The sequence below is a fragment of the Cibotium barometz genome, chromosome 16, assembly GCF_041138505.1.
Source record: "Cibotium barometz isolate CiBa-2024 chromosome 16, ASM4113850v1, whole genome shotgun sequence".
Taxonomy (NCBI): Eukaryota; Viridiplantae; Streptophyta; class Polypodiopsida; order Cyatheales; family Cibotiaceae; genus Cibotium; species Cibotium barometz.
The window spans coordinates 53,917,774-53,935,132 of record NC_141061.1 but is presented as its reverse complement, the minus strand read 5'-3'; the positions used below and the strand labels follow the sequence as shown (position 1 = coordinate 53,935,132).

At 38.1% G+C, this 17,359-nt stretch overlaps 1 protein-coding gene across 1 annotated transcript; it reads left to right on the top strand.

Moving 5' to 3' along the window:
* The first annotated feature begins 957 nt into the window (after positions 1-957).
* Positions 958-4,724, top strand: LOC147630749 (GDSL esterase/lipase At5g08460-like). The gene is made up of 5 exons (XM_086810726.1): positions 958-1,376; positions 1,639-1,757; positions 2,111-2,359; positions 3,178-3,433; positions 4,133-4,724. The coding sequence occupies exons 1-5, from the start codon at positions 1,124-1,126 to the stop codon at positions 4,354-4,356; spliced, it is 1,101 nt and encodes a 366-aa protein (XP_086666852.1). The 5' UTR covers positions 958-1,123; the 3' UTR covers positions 4,357-4,724.
* The last annotated feature ends 12,635 nt before the right edge of the window (positions 4,725-17,359 follow it).

Sequence of the window (17,359 nt, the reverse complement as noted above, 5' to 3'; positions counted from 1 at the left end):
ACACATCGATAAATGTGTATTTATATAGGGGGATAAACTTTCACAAAGCTCAAGCTATTATGACAAAAATTTGAGAGTAGGTGAGGTCACATTGCAAATGGCCCCTTTACCATAGTGTCCTTTTATGTTCCAGGTATGCACGTGAATTGTGACTATATTTTTATTACCCATAGACTATCACATGTACAACTTTTTACTCTTCTAAACAATCATGCAACTACTTTTTAGCATTGAAAGTTATGGCCCATGAGCTTTGGTTACAAAGTTGTTGCATTGATATCTCTAAGAGGATGCTCCCATGTTGAATTCCACTTGGTGGTGTTGTGACCAACACTTCCAACTTATGGTCACTATACGACTAGTGTAATTGTTGAAGTGGCAAGTTGTGGCTAATTATTATGTACATTAGAATTTTTTATTGAGAAAAAATTTTAAGGGTTAATTTTCACCTTTCTCACTAATGAGCCACCTCAAGAAAAGGTGGGAATAGCTCCTAACAACTGAATTTTATGCTTGTGTTGGAGCCATTGCCATTGCCATTGCCATTGCCATTGCCATTGCCATTGCCTATACCAAGTATGTAGGAGAATCTGGTGAGAGGGGGTGCACAAGTTCGATTGCCCGTCCAGGGCAGGGGCCTATGGTAGGATATCAATGGATGTCTATATGTGTAAGGGGCCTAAAAATTGTGCAATCATGCTCCTCTTGCCCCTCCATGGGCCATTTCCCTTGCCTATCATGTCCAAGTAAGTGTGTAGGGCGTTGTGTGATGGATGGGCCATTTCCCTTGCCTATCATGTCCAAGTAAGGGTATAGGGAACCGGTTGTGTGTGTGTGAGACAGAGTGTGAACATGATCAAGATGTTGAATCTTGATGATGATGAATGAGATGAGGTGGAGGGGCGTTTAAAGCCTTCACCAGCCACTCAAAAGACGCCAAAAGAGAGAGTGGTAAGGCGCCAGCTCTAGAAGGCAAACTTTTGCATCAAAAGGAAAGGCTGGGAGTGGCTTGAAGGTGTCAACCTTGGGTGGAGGTACGAGGCGACAAGGTCAGGCCAGAGAGGGAGGAGGGCAACATGGTGGTATAGTTTTGACACACACTGTATAAGGAAGTAGACTCTTAATGATGATGGCGGGCAGCAACAAGCGTTTGTGTGCTTTATTTCTTCTCTTGTGGGTAGTAGCAGCTGGCGCTGGAGCCGCACAGCGTCTCTATCCTGCCATCTTCATCTTTGGCGACTCCTTGACTGACAGTGGCAACAACAACAAGCTTACCACCATAGCCAAGGCCAACCGCCTTCCTTACGGCCGGGACTTCACCACCCACCAGCCCACCGGTCGCTTCTGCAACGGCCCCCTCAGCACTGATTACATCGGTACTGCGCCTACTTCATACCACTCCTCTCTCTAAATACAATGCAAAATTAGTGATAAATACAACGCAATTTAATTATCTATTCACTCTCTTTCATTATTTCTTCATTTTCTTTACCAAATTTTGCTTCCTTTATGAAAGATTTCCCAAGAGAATTTGGCTTGCAAAATGTGATGTGGGTTATTTTTCTGTGATTGGGTTATTTTCAATTTTTGAGTGTTTGGGTGTTTCCCCCCCCTCCCCTTTTGGGGTAATGCGGGCAGCTTCTCTTGCTGGCCTGCCATTCCCCCCTCCTTATTTATCAGCAGGTGATAATATATTCCAAGGAGTAACCTTTGCTTCGGCAAGCTCGGGAATATTGAATTCTAGCGGTGATCTATTTGTGAGTTTCTTCCTTTTCATTGTTTCCAAATCAAAATATAATAATTCAATTCAATGTGACGGTTTTTCACAATCGCCGTTTGATTATTTCTAAATCAAATATAATTCAACGCGGTGGTTCCTTCCTGGATCTCCCGTTGTTATTTCGTAGATAATTAATTAGTGGTTTGTTTTTTAGTTTGTATATATAATAATTGCAAATGTGCTCAAATTGCTCAGTTTTGTTTTTATTATACTGTTGTAGTTCTGTGAGCTACATTTGTAAAATTTTTGGATCATGGAAATGAGAGCTGGTGCGTGTGTGTTTGTTAATTGCTAATTAATCATGGGATTAATGACAGGGTGGGTGTGCAGGGGCAACATGTGGCGTTGTCTGAGCAAGTGACGTATTTCGGAAATGCGAAGCAAGTGCTGATGGGAAAGCTCGGTGTGGAGACAGCTGGGCTTCTGATTTCGAAGTCATTATTCTATGTTTCCATTGGGAGCAATGATTATTTGGAGAATTATTTGGCTGCTGTGGGATTCAAATCACCCTTGCAAGCGCGCTACTCCCCCCCTCAATTCGTGGAGCTCCTCCAATCCAACCTGGAAGAGCGCATTGTGGTAATTTTTTTTCCATTAATCACCCAATTAGTCCCATAACGCTGGTTTTTAATTGATACAAATTCGAGCAAAATCCATCATCACGCCCTCCCCCACACCTTTAATTCCTCATTAATACGGTTTATCAGTACAAAAATCTTCCATTTAGTATGGGTTTCGAAACAGCTTATATATATTTAAGCTACGGCTGGCCCTGTGCAGTAGCTGGTATTGGTAACCCTAAATTAATCCTATACTTAAACAGAATCCATTAATGCAATATTATTAGTGTAAATATTTCTTAGTTTAACAATCTTCAAGTATGGGATTTTTAAAATATTATTAGCTCAGTTTTGTAAGCCTCAATGCATACTATCTGATTTAGGCTTAAATCATCTACGAAGTTGCTAACTCGATTAACTTCAATGCGTATTAATTTGCTGCATGAACAAAACTAGTCTCTGATACGAGTCTAATTAGATTTAAGTACTCTTAATTATCTACAAATTTACTCCCTAATGATCTCTGATGCATATAATAAACGGAGCCTAGAGTTACAGTGAATTATCTACAAATGCGTCTAAACTTAATTATCTACAAAAATTGACTCCTCTAATGCACTTCGTAGATGATTGATTGCGTAAATCAGTTCAATTAAATAGTATGCATAGCGCTATGCACTGCTGCAGCACTGAATTGATTGTGATTGTACGTCGCTGGCTAGCTTGATAATTAACGTCAATGCAAATTAATTAGGTGGACGTAGGGTGACGATGAAGCAATCTGCAAGATATAATTGGCGGAGTAAAATAATATAACAGACAGTGTGATTGGATTAGGAATTGTACAGAATGGGGGCTCGGAAGGTGGCAGTGGTGGGGCTGTCGGTGTTGGGATGTCTGCCGTTTCAGCTTTTTATAAGGGGAAGCAAAGGCGGGAAATGCATCGACTCCATTAATGAGCTCACAAGTGCATATAACGTCGCCTTGGTGAAGCGCCTCCACGGCCTGCAAGCCGCGTATCCGGATGCTCGCTTCACATACCTCAACACCTACGACCTCCTCAACAACATTATCAAAGACCCTTCGGCTTATGGTAGGCTCTGCTGATCTCCTCAAATTAGTTCAATGTTAGCAGCGCTCTCTTGAAGTCATTATTATTGCTAACCCTAATCTCTAATTGAACCACGCAGCATCTACTTATGTCTTCTTCTTCTTTAATCTCCTCGAATTTGTGGCACTAATCTCCTCACTAGTCTCCTCGTCGGAAGTATCGATAGTAGCATTCTTGGTTTTTTAGCAATGATTATTAAGCCAACACTAATCTTGCACTCCGCAAGGATTTGTATCAGCAATTTACAATGATTATTATGCTAACACTAATCTTTCCACTAATCTCCTCTCAAAAAAGGATTGATAGTTTCACTTTGCATTAGTAATCTACCATGATTATTATGGTAACACTAATCTACTTGATGTTAGCATCTTAAGATGTTTGATATCTTCATCAGATAATTTTTGCACATGGTAAGTGTGAGTGAGTTCACAAGGATTGAAATGAGCATGCCGAAATGGCTGTCCAAATGATTTATCTTAGCATTTTATAATGGTTATGATGGTACCACTGATCTCCCCAATTTTGTTAGCACTAATCAATTTATCTCCTCAATTTTGTTAGCACTAATCCCTTTCATCAGAAGAAGGATTGATAGGAGTATCTTGAGATGATTTGTTATTATCAACTTGCATGCTACATTTATGAATATAACCTTTTTCCTAAATTTGATTTTTGCAGGATTTGAGAATGCCAACACGGCTTGTTGTGGGTCCGGGCCATACCATGCTATACCATGCATTAAGAATGTGACTGCGGTGTGCAAGGATGCATCCAAATATGTGTTTTGGGATTTTGTCCATCCCACATCAGCCTTGAATGAGAGAGTGGCCAACACCTTCTGGGCAGGTTCCCCCCCAGACACTAACCCTTTCAACTTACAGCAGCTAGCTCTCTCTTCATAGAAGAAATTTATTATTCTTTTAACTCCATTTTTGGCCACTTGCATTCTATGGCCGTGCTGGTGCCCATGCCCATGCCCATGCCACATGCGAACACACTCAATCATTTAGATTGGTGTAGCAATGTATGAGCATGTCTTTGCCACATGTGAACACATTTAATCACTCAAAAAACTCTTTTTTGTAAAAACCATACGAAATCATCACCACACCATCTCTTTAACCCTACTCAACAATCTAGGGGCTTCTCCTTGTCTTCTTAAATGGCTCCTATGGCACGGACTTTCAAAAGAAGCAAGAAGAGACGCCAAGAATTGCAAGGTGAAGGTAATTGTTTTTTGAAATTAAGCAATGCAAGCAAAGTTGACTGCTTCTCCAAGTGTCGAGAAGACTTACTTTAACATATTATAAATAGTGAGTATTATTTAGATCAATGGTATAAACAATTCAAATATATGATTGATAGAAAAGACATGTAATATTGTATTACGAATAGGGAGATGGTACATCCAATGAAATTTAGTGATGACATACCACACGAGTTGAGTTCGTATATTCTTTAATATCAAGAGAAGGATGTTCAAAACAATTACAAGATGTTTTGTATGTTTTGAATCTCTTGTCAAGTATGACCATCATTATGCATGTGATTGAGGTTCTGTAGTTGGAGGGGAGATGCATTTGTAGATAGGCATGACAACATTGTTATACATTGAGCTTGATGCAAATACCTTTACAAAATCTCTACCATTCCTACTAATTGGCATGAAAGACGACATTTGGGCATAGTACAAGGTGTAGGAGATGACGTTTAGGCATATCAATTTAACAACTCTCCTACTTCCTTGTATTACTCTACTTAATCATTTTGATTGGTTCTCAATCCTTGACTAGTATTTTGGGCTTGTAAACAAATGTATTTACTCAAGCTCATATAGCCTCGATGAATGTAAATGCAATAATAATTATCATCATCCCTCTTCCCATCCCCACCCATTGCGTGCCCAAAATTCTATGAAAGACTCACGAATCAGTTGAAAGGCATTCACTTTTTAAAATTATGATAGCAAGAAGGATGCACGAGTTCTCATTGCTTGGATTAGCCAACTAGAGGACTATTTCTCTGGCGAGAAGTTCTCCGAAAACCATAAAATTAAATGTGCTTGTAATCATTTAATTGAAAGTGTGGCTTTATGGTGGAACATGATTAAGCAAGGTAAACATCGACCTTCAATATGGAAAGAGTTTCAAAAACTCTTAAAGAAACATTTTCTACCATCGCAGTACAAAGTTAAAGCATGTCAACTATGGGACACTCTACGCCAAATTGATAAAGAGAATGTCCAAGCTATATCGACAAGTTTTGGGATATTCTTTTACAGGTTCAAGTAATTGAAAAAGTCAAGGAAAAAAAGCAACGTAGAAAATTCATTGCACGACTTAAGTCTACCATTAGGGCTGACGTTAACATGTTTCATCCACATGACCTTAGCACTGCTATGGACCTTGCCCTAAATTCAGAATGTAAAATAGCTATGTCTAGAGATTTCAAGAATTAGGACAAATATTTTACAAAATCTACTAAATCTTCTTTCCCTACTAGTACTTTTGATAAATCCAAGATGTAAAAGGATAAAGATATGGCTAAAGGAGATATTCGGAAGGATAACAACAACAAACCTTCAAATGGATAACCAAATAATCGAATCTTCAGATGCTACAATTATCATAAGGAAGGACACCTCGCGCAAGATTGCCCTAACAAAAAGAAGAATTCCACATTGATGGCTCGACTTAACGTTATTGAAGAAGAAGACGAAGATTCTTTCAAGCAAGAGGGTAACTCTAAACCTGACTATTCAAAACAAGGTAAGTTTTCAATTCATGCTTTATTGAAAATTCAAGGAAAAATAATAGAAAAGTCAATTCCTATATTGCATGATGATGGTAGTTAGCATGATTTTATTTTTGAGAAAGCATTAAAAGCACTTAACCTAGATGCATCGTACTCTACTAGTTACAAAGTAAAATCTGCATTTGAAGGTACCAAGTACAACTGCACCAAGGAGGTTAAAGATTTAGAATTACAAATGGGTTCACTAAAAGTGTTATGGCTCACTCTAACCCTCCTTGAAACACATCCAAAAAGAGATTACATGGTGAATCACAACTGTCGTTGAGGAGGATCTTTCTAATGGTCGAGCTCGTAACCCTTGAGGTCTCAAAGCTTTAAACTCCTTGAGAAGCTATTAAACCGCATCTCTTGCGAGCATTGTCACACCGCCGCATTGCACTACAAGTCCTCGTCTCCCCTCACCTCACTTCACTCACACACACTCACTCTAGAATGCATTAGGGAGAGAGGATTAGCAAGAGCAAGACTTAATTGCACAATGGGAGAGTATGTTGTATTATGAGATAAATTCACTTATATACATGGCCATAAGTGTTCACACTCACTTAAACTGTGGCTGACCGAGCACTCTAGGCTCATAAGAGGCCTAATGCTATTACAATGACTACTCTCATAATACATCCATGAAGTACATCACTTAGGACTTCATCCTATCTTACTACCACACGTTCTTGAAGCAAGAATCGCCATAAATACCCCATCACACCATTACATGCGCCCGTCCAAGTTATAGTTTTGGACACTATTGCTTCATATCTTGAAGGTATAACCTTTTGGTGTATCTACCGTGACTCCTTGATGTAAGATAATGGCGACAGCTCTTGTTAATCCTAGAATTAGATTAACATCCCCCCTTTCCTGAATGACGATCACGTCCGTGTGATCGCGTTGAAGACCTTTGTGGGGGGAGAATGAATAAGCTTTGTCGATGGCTTTGATGTTGAATGACGTTCAATGGTCTTTGTTCCTCCGTATAGGAATTAAGAAAAGCTAGTTAACGAATGAAGAGGTTAGTGGTTTATTGGGAATTCCTAACGAGGTGAGGGGTGGGGTTTTTTGTAAATGATTGCATTTTTATATTTGTGTGAGTCCCTTTTTTTTGCTCAATTTGTTTTTGGCAATCATCGACGACAAGGTTACATGTGATTTTTTTTAGTGGGGATACTAAGAGATGTTAATAATGGAAAAGAAGAGAGAGAAGGATCCGAAGGCTTAATCATCAGAATGAGATGGTGATTCTTAGTTCCTCATTTGATTCATTGAGGCGACATTCATCATTTCAAGTAATTGGCTTGTGATGATGTCTCTTTGTGTGGTAGGATTCTTGTCAAATGTTGCTGATCTTGTCTTTTTTTGCCCATGTGCTTTTTATGTATATTTAAGTGCTCTTATGAAGCAGATTTACATGAAATACAAAAATTGAGTCATATAGACTCTTATTGAACTGCTCTATGTTGAACTAGCCACTTGTTGGTGAGGATTGAATGAATTACGTCGACTTATGAGGCTAATATAGATATCTTGACGAAGGATTGAAGATCATTGATTTGTAAAGATGGTAGCGTCGTTTGGAGAGGTTTGTAATTTGAAGAAAAATTTTAGGCGATGGATTGTACCATTGACCTGGCTTTCACCCACCATGGCTCCCCCCATCCAGAGATGTATCTGGAAGTTGTCTCGATGGTGAGGCTTTGGTGCAAATGTTTTCCAGTGAGTATGGATATGTACTCATGGAGCAACTACTACATTAATTCAGCCAAAAGAATATTAAGCAATAAGCTTAACAAATATATAATGGCTATTGCGTGATATGGCTTAATTTGGGATGAGGCTTAAATCGTGAAAGTGCAAGTGCTTAAGCTATGAGATTGTATTTTTAAGAAACCTGAACTCATGAGATTGCAAGTTTTGACCTCGTAAAGTCGCAAGTTTTTGTTCTCCTTTTTAAAAAATAAAAATTTATATTGATTTTATGGGACAACTAGGTCCTAACTTGCGAGCAACGGGTTCTTGTGCACTCATTTCTCACTTCAAGAGGAGTGACAAGAGCATTGTTATTTTGTCCTTGATGCGCTCATAAGTATCCGTTGTGCTGATGTGTGGGTATTGATTCTTGAATTTGTTGCTCAAATGTTGTCGAGGCAGCAGGGAAGACTGCTGATTGTTTGCTTGAACATACAAGCTCTTGTGTTGGTGCTGAATGCACGAGAGTGGTTGAGTGATTTGCTTGCTATTGCTTGGGCCTCCATTCTTGTCGAACTTTAGGTGAAGTTGTTAGGGTTGAAGTCGGTGGTGGTGAGGTTTTCTTCACATTGTTCGATTTTGGCAACCATATGACGGAATTATCATCATAGTATCCTTGTTGTTGAAGCACAGACACAGGCATCCATCTTTGATGAACATTGTAAACTGGTGAGACTGATGTGCTTGGTGCTGAGGCTTTCTTCTTTGTGCAAGCTTAGGGGACTTTGTGATGCACTTGGGGACCCAAGCCTTGGTATTTCTTTGGTAGTAACCTTGGGCCTACAATAGTTTTTTTGGTACCCACACTTGATAACTTGGTGGAGTTTTTTGATGAACTCATTTAGGCTTTTATGAACTGTGTTGTGGAGTACTTTTCATTTTCCTTGGCCTTCGAGTGCTGTGTTAAGGAAGAGGTTTTGACTGTTGAGGCACCCAAATTTGATTGAAACCTTCATAGTAGCCTTGAGGTACAAGTAGCTGCTTTTCCACCCACCTTTTGATACTATTAAGATATCGTGATTGTGGTAGACTTGGTGGAGTTTTCTTTTAGGTTGATGTGGAAGGTTTGGGGCCCTCCTTGACTTTGGTTGGCATTGAGACTGTAATTTTGAGACTCATGGGCATACGGTTTATGATGATGAGGTTAGAGTCTCTTATAGAGTGGCTATCGATGATGAGGCCTTTGAGAATGTGGATGTCTCCTTTGGTGAGGAATATGGATAGGCTCCGAGGTCTTTCCTTTGATTTCCTTGTTAGAGATAGGTGATTTGGATCTGGGAACTTCTTCAAGAATAGCTGCTGATTGCGAGGTTTTGGCATCAAACTTCGTAGGTGAGGATGGGGTTGAAGGAGTAGAGGCTTTATCGGAGTTGGTTGTTGACACAGATGGTAGGTCATTGTGCAGAGGGGCTTTTGTGGAAGAGGCTTGTATCCTTTTGCGTTCAGCATCATAGATATTCATTAAAGTTGGATCCTCTTCCTTGCAATATGGTATTGTCAACTTTTTATCGTTGACCATCATGATGACTCTATCGCTAGCAAAGCACAGTGGTGCTTGGACATCAATAGTCCATTTATGCCCCAAGATCAAATATGCTTCCAACACATACTCAACCATAAAAAACTTGCGAGTGAGGGGGTTAGTTTTAATATACATTGTATGTTCAAAGTACCCCAAACATGGCATGTTCAAGTCTTGTGTAAAGTTCATTCTTTCAAGATGTGTTGTGAGTGTTGGTTAACCTAACAAATTCCATAGCTCGAGGGTCATGAGATTATATTCTCGTGTTGGATAAAGTTGTACTTGAGCTGTGGTGATTTTATTTGCAATTTCCAATCCAACTAGAATCTTAGGGATCTTTTTAGTAAGATATGTTGGTAGTTCCAGCTTCTGCAAGGTTTCTTCCTCTCGTATAATAGCAATTGTACATTGCTTGCAGGAGTGTTCAAGGCAACTATTTGCATGGATTCATCTAGTGAATACAATAATTCACCTATCCAAGTTTCGCCCAAGGATGACATCATACTCAAGGGAATCTAGGGTAACATGGAATGTAAATTCCATATCGCCATCAATTTTTGAGTAGTGTAGCTAAAGTAACCTGGAACTTCAAAGTTTTGTTCATTGGCTCCTCTTGCAAGAATATTGCTTATAGGGATGAGTTTAGGTTGTCCCAATGACACCCAAGTGTCTATTGTATACGATGTTATGACTAGCTCGAGGGCTAATCAATGCGCAGATGTGCTTAACATCATTGCTTGCAGGGAAATCCAACCAAACCATGATACAATCTTCCAAAGGAACCATGGGTGTTTCGGCGTTTCTATTTCATACTCCCATTCATTTTCATCCTCTTTTTGGCTTTTAGCTTTTTCAAGAGTACCCAATGTGTACATTGGCACACTTGGCCCTCTGACAATTTTGGCTTTTAGCTTTTTCAAGAGTACCCAATGTGTACACTGGCACACTTGGCCCTCTGACAATTTTTAATGAGGTATGTTTGGAAACTTGTGAATCCTCATAGTCCTATTTTATGGAGTTCTTTATGTCTTGGTATAACTCAGGTTGAGCCCTTAAAGGTGCACGTGCTGATGTGATGCTGGCTTTATCTCATGAGAGAAGAGCATTCCTCCGAATGAGGTTTTGAGAGACTGTTTTAATCTTGTAAGGGAATTATCGAATTCCTCGCATGCTTTCTCAAGCGTATAGTTCATACAATCTGTTTCAAATGACTCTTCTGTAGAGAGTATGTCTTCCTCTTGAAAGGGAAAGCAGGCTTTGTATCTTGGTTGCTATTTTAGGATCGGTATTATGAGGCTCAATCACAACCCGATGACTCTGTAAGACATTTAACCAAGCTAAGCATGCTCTCCTGAGCTTGCTTTTTGTGTTCCACATGTCATGTGATCATTATTATCCATTTGGGATGGTTGGGTTGGTTTTAGTTTCTTGATTGGTCTATGCAGTGCACTGAGTGAAGAGTAAGAATTTATTTCATCCTCACTTAGTGATGTACTATAACCTGTTTCATGTTTCATTTTCTGACTTTCTTTGGATTGTCAGTTTTTCATTATGTTTACCCATGCGACGAGATCGAATTTTCTTTTGGGTTTTTGTATCCTGTGTCGCACATATGGGTGTCAAGGTTTGTGTGGTGGTCTTTGAGGTGGATGCTTCTGCATCATGTATAGCTTTTGGCTCTTTTGTGTTTATGTCTCTTTTTGGGTTTACATTCTCTACAGACTCCTTTTCCCTGTCTTTTAATTCAACCTTGGTTTCGACAGTCTGTTGTCTTTTATTTTTCTTAGTTTTAGAAGGTTTTTCTCCTTCTTTTGGGTTTTATTTTAAAGCATGTTCTTCTACCCATGTTGAGGTGTTATCTTTTACATTCTTTTTGACTGTTTCTCTTGCCTTAGCTTGTAAGAGTGTATGCACATTCAAGGGCATCGTGGACAATTGCTCGTTTTGTACACTTAAGATGTTAAGAGTTGTATTTTGTGAGACAAGTTGCATTGAAGCAACTCATCTTAGGTAATCTTAGAACATGTGATCAATGCCACATCGATGGTTCACACATTGGTCGTAAGGTGTCAGTGACTATGGGCATGGAAGTATTGCAAACTATACAGTCTGCCACCTTGTGAGGTTCACGACAATAGAAACACTGAAGTGTTCAATTAACTGCTTCATGAGTAGTTTCTACTCTTTGGACTGTTTCTATTTGGTGCACGGAAGATGAAGGTTTTGAGTCCATTGTGAATGAAGCGGGACACTTTTTAGTATCATGGTCAAAGGTTTTACAATATATGTAGTATAGAAGAACGGGTGCCTTGTATACACAATGAGGATTGGGATGGTCGTAGTAGTGATTGCATTCAACACAAGGCATTTCGTTCCTCACTTTTAAAGGCATTAAGTATGTCTCGTGTTGTTTTGAAGGTTTCCATCCTTTTCGAATGGACGAAGGAGATATCTACAAAACTGCCTTTAGGACTCAAACTGGCCATTATGAGTTTTTAGTTATGCTATTCAATTTGACTAATGCTCTTGCTACTTTTAACAGAATGATGAATAGGATATTCTTGAAATATCAAAACTTTATTGTAGTGTTTTTCGATGATATCTTAGTTTTCAGTAAGAATCGTCAAGAACATGAACAACATTTAGAAAAAGCATTCTCACTTCTTCAAGAGAATTAACTCTATGTCAATCCTGAAAAGAGCAAATTCTTCTAAGAAGAAATTGAATATCTACGACACATTGTCTCTACTGATGGTATTAGAGTAGATCCTAAAAAGATTGAAAGCATTACTAATTGGCCTAAACCATATGATATTCACGAACTTTGATCATTTCTTGCATTATGTAGCTACTATAGGAAGTTCGTTAGAAATTTTACATATATTGCACATCCTTTGGACTGAACTTCTTAAGAAAGCTAGACATTATGACTAGTCGACAGGATCATTCTTTCGTCGAACTTAAGAAAGCATTGACCCATGCACCAATTCTTACATTACCAGATTTTCAACAACCGTTCTTCGTTGTAGTTACTGATGCTAGTGGACAAGACTTTGGTGCTCTTCTTATGCAAGATGGACATTCAATTGCTTATGAAAGTCATAAGTTTAAACCAACAGAAAGAAATTATAGTACATATGACAAAGAATTAGCTGCAGTTGTCCATGCTTTAAAACATTGGAAACATTATTTAATGGGATCTCAATTCTTAATTAAGACAGACCAACAAAGCATTCGTCATTTATTGACTTAACCATTGATCTCTGATCGACATATCAAATGGGCTACATTTATCCAAAGTTTCCAACCCATGATTCAATATCAATCAGGCAAAGAAAATGTTGTGGATGATGTTTTAAGCAAACGTTCTAGTATTTACAACATTTCTATTATTCAAAGTCAACCATTAAGTCCTATGAGAGAATCCTATGATACCAACCCAAATTTTTCTAAAATTTAGACTAAACTTAGAGACAATAATTGGAACCCTATTGGTGATTACTCATGCCATGACGGTTATCTTGTGTATTACACAACCTTTTAGACAATTCATACTGGAGGAAATGCATCAACCACCATACATGGGTCATCAAGGTGTTTCAGCTACCTTATAACTGGTATCTAGGGAATTTTTTTGGCCTCATCTCAAAGAAGATATAGCAAAATTTGTGGCTAAATGTTATGTTTGTCAAAAGATTAAAAGCTACAAAGGTAACCCAAGGACTCCTTATCCCCCTACCAATTCCTAATGACACTTTGGAAACAAATATCCATGGATTTCATCACAGGTTTACCTACTACATCGAGTCATAATGATATGATTTGGATAATAATTGACCGTTTGAGTAAGCAAGCATACTTCTTACCTTGTAAGGAAACTTTGACTTCTCAATAAGCCGCAAATATGTTTATCAAACAAATCTTTGTACATCACGACTTGCCCAAAGTCATTGTTTCTGACAGAGATTCAAGATTTTATAGTAACTTTTGGATCACATTATTCTCCAACTTAGGCACTAAAGTAGATTTCTCAATAGCTTTCCATCCGGAAACAAATGGACAAAATGAGGTTACTAATAAACAATACTATCTTAGATCTACCCAGAGCCTCTGTTGCCCAACAACCTAACTCATGGGATAAGTACATTCATCTTCTCCAATTTGCTTACAATAATACTCCTCATTCAGCTATAGTCGAGCACCTTTCGAAAATGTATATGGAAAACTTTTGCCTATTCTGGCAACTAGACTTTCTTTCAAAATCAAAGTTGTTGATCAATTCACTATTGATTTTACGACCATTCTGAATGACGTAAAACATTCCATTGCTCATGCTCAAGAAAAGAATGTTAAGCAAGAAAATTGTAAACATAAAGCTATATCCTTTGAACTTGGAGACTATGTACTTTTGAAAATTGAAAAACGTCTACTTAAAAGTGTTGAAAAATTCTGAGCTGTTAAGCTTGCACCAAGATTTTATGGACCCTTTAAAGTGATCCACAAAATTAATGATGTTGCATACAAACTTGAATTACCTTCTCGTTGGAACATTCACAATTCATTTCATGTTAGCTTATTAAAACCTTTCAAAGGACAACTTCCCACCTATCCAGTATATGAAGAACCACCTCTTATTGAAGGAGACCAAGAAATCTTACTCCCACAGCAGATACTATCATTAACCATCAAAATTACACCAACTCATACTAGAAACCAATATAGCAAATATTTAATAACTTTCAAAAATCATCCTCATGAAGATGCAAGATGGGTGCCTGACAAATATTTTTGTGCTTTCCTTGAGATCCTCCATTCTTTTCAACAAATCAAAAATTGAGGGAAATTGCAAACTCAAGCAAGAGGGAATGTTATGGGAATATATTTTAAGCCCTCTTAAAAATATTATTCTACCCTCTTAGAGAATGCTTGGATTATCTTCGCGTCATGCCAAATTATGTTAATATCATGGGTGATACCATTATAAATATTAATACATTTGGTGGATATTGGCGTATGCTTGGGGTCTCCAATGTTTATTTTAGTTGGTTTGTATGTAGGGGTGATTCCCAGGTTACTTACACCTGGCAAACGTGTGTGATGATGGTTTGTATGCTTATGGAATATTTATTTCACCAATTTATTGTTGGTTATTTTATAGATGAAGAGGATTCCTAGGATTGAAGATAAGTCACACAAATTTATTACTTGACACACCATTTTTGTAAACAAGCTTTATATATATATGTGCTAGCTTGTGCACATTTTGATTTATTTTGTAAAAGCAATAGTTTATCAGACTTGATCTTTAATATTTGGTAAAACGTGATATGCTTTAAACCCAAGCCTCAATTTATGGGCACTCTATTTTTGAAGATAAGAGAGTGTGGTGCAAGAATTGCACCCTTTTTTTTATTTTTGGAGGCTATGGCCTAAATTGGAATAAAGTATCTCATAAATACTCGTGTGGGGGAAAATAGGCCATACATACGAGGGGGGATGATTGCACCCAATTTTGGAGCTGAATCTTTGTGAGCTAGGTATTTTCATTTGTTTTTGAATATTTTGATCATGGTCATGTGATGTTTGATAAATTGTTTGAATTTTAAATCAATTCTTGCAATTTATTTAATTTCTATCTCCCTAGAAATTTAGATCTCGTGACATTGTGGCATTGGGTTGATGGCTATTCTAGGACATTGTACTCTACAGTTCTCAAAAGAATTAAATAATTTTTTTTGATATTTATATATTAGTATATAAAGTTTGATTTCCCATGAAGCAAGTGACACACTAATAATGGTTTGAACCATTACTAGTGAAGTAATGGAAAACTCCTTGGCTTACTTTGTTTTTGTGTGTAGCACTATGCAATGAATGTAATGAGACGAGTCACTCAAGGGTTGGGCGATTGTTGTTGGGTTGTCAATGGTATGAATGCATAGCTACATGTTAAAAACTAGGTTGTTATATTATGGATGAAGTAATGGCATTCAATATTGAAATGCTAACTATAAACTTTTGCTATGTGCATATCGATGATTGGTACATGGCATACACATAAGTTGTAAGCAAGTACCGAAATTGGCACATCACATGGAAAAATTATAGAATTTATAATTTTGGAGCATAAATTAAGGGTTTTTCCCTATCTTTGGATTTTTTTCTAGCATAAACCTAATCACAAGCACTAATAGCTATCTAATAGAGTAATGAATGCAAACATCTATCATCTAATCTAACCTAATCATAAAAACTAATAGCTATGTAATGGACTAGTGAATGCAAAGATCTATGATATATAAAAATATGAAGGTTTAAAACCTAGAACGAAAAGATCCCTACTTAAAGTCACTTTTCTCATCCTGTGATCTTATGCCGAACGAAAAGATCCCTACTTAAAGTCACTTTTCTCATCCTGTGATCTTATGCTGATGCGTTCTTTGTCCAAGTCTTTCAGTTTTAATGGATTCTAATGAAAAAGCATCATCATTATCACCATCACCATCACCTCTCCTCCCCTCCCCCCTCCTCTCTCTCTCTCTCTCTCTCTCTCTCTCTCTCTCTCTCTCTCTCTCTCTCTCTCTCATGTAAGACGTTTTTTAAAAGTGCCTTCAAAGTTTTTATTATCTCTTTGTACCATTGCCAACTAATGTATGGACATCCCAAATGCTTGATTTATTTCTTTTGAGAATGTAGACTACAATGTCCTAAAATAGCCATTAATCAATGCCACAACAATATTACCAAGATTTTGGACTCCCATTATTCCACATTGATTCCATATCTATAACGACAAATTGAAGAGGATAAATGGACCTACACTTGGTCTATAAAGGGAATGCATGCCAAATTTTCTTTCCCTTCTTCATGCAAGCTACACTAATAGTAGGCTAAAGCTATTGATGTTGAAGTCATTAAAAACTCCTTGTTGGATAGTTTGTTTTTGTGTGTAGCATTACATAATGAAACATGTCACTCAAGGGTTGGGTAGTTTGGTTTGTTGACAATAGTATGGATACATAGCTACATTTTAAAACTAGGTTTTCTATTATAGATGAAATAATGGCATTTAATGAAGTACATACTGCTGAGGTGAAAACCAAAAAACACACACAGTACCTTTATAGCCTTCCACCTCGCAAGTTGGAATACACACACACCAACGGGGGCACCACCAACTTCTCTGGCTGGAAAGAAAATCTCTCTCACTCTACACACTCTCCCACACCAGACAGACAACACCATCCAAAACCTATATTTTAGTAAAAGTCTTCATCTTTACAGAGTTGGACATCTAAGATGTCCTCTGAACCATCCTCATCCAAAACCCATTCACAATTTGACCATTCCCCCTCATCTATATAGATTACTACAGACCAATAACTAGAGCAACTATTGGAAAACACAATTTCAAAGGGTGTAGGGTCCTCAAAATAAATCTCATCAATATCGGGACCTAATTCTAAGATTAAATACATAATGATAAAGAACACTCTAACAAATATATGTATATACCCGATGGTCACCTTTGCCCGTATAGCTTTCCCTTTATTTGCTCCAATCACTAACCTTGTCTCCTAGGCGGCCCACACCAGCCTTCTTACTCTCTCTGCTCTATTCCCTCCTTCGGTTGCTTCCCAGGCGGCTCCCTCTGGCTATGCCGAATCACCAGCTCTTGCAATCTTTTTACCCTTGCCTCTAGTGCCAGCCTCACACTCCTTGCACTGTCAGCCTGTCAACCAGCACCTTGAACCTCTGCCAACCTCACCTTCCACTGGTTTGCCTTAGTTGCTATGCATCAGCCATCAACTTTGACTCACAAGATT

What these genes read in the sequence shown, in the direction of transcription:
- LOC147630749 (XM_086810726.1), top strand. Translation starts at nt 1,124, where the DNA reads ATGATGATGGCGGGCAGCAACAAGCGTTTGTGTGCTTTATTTCTTCTC. An exon ending in CCTCAGCACTGATTACATCG is followed by an intron (nt 1,377 to 1,638) that starts GTACTGCGCCTA and finishes TAATGCGGGCAG; the next exon opens with CTTCTCTTGCTGGCCTGCCA. An exon ending in CAAAGACCCTTCGGCTTATG is followed by an intron (nt 3,434 to 4,132) that starts GTAGGCTCTGCT and finishes TGATTTTTGCAG; the next exon opens with GATTTGAGAATGCCAACACG.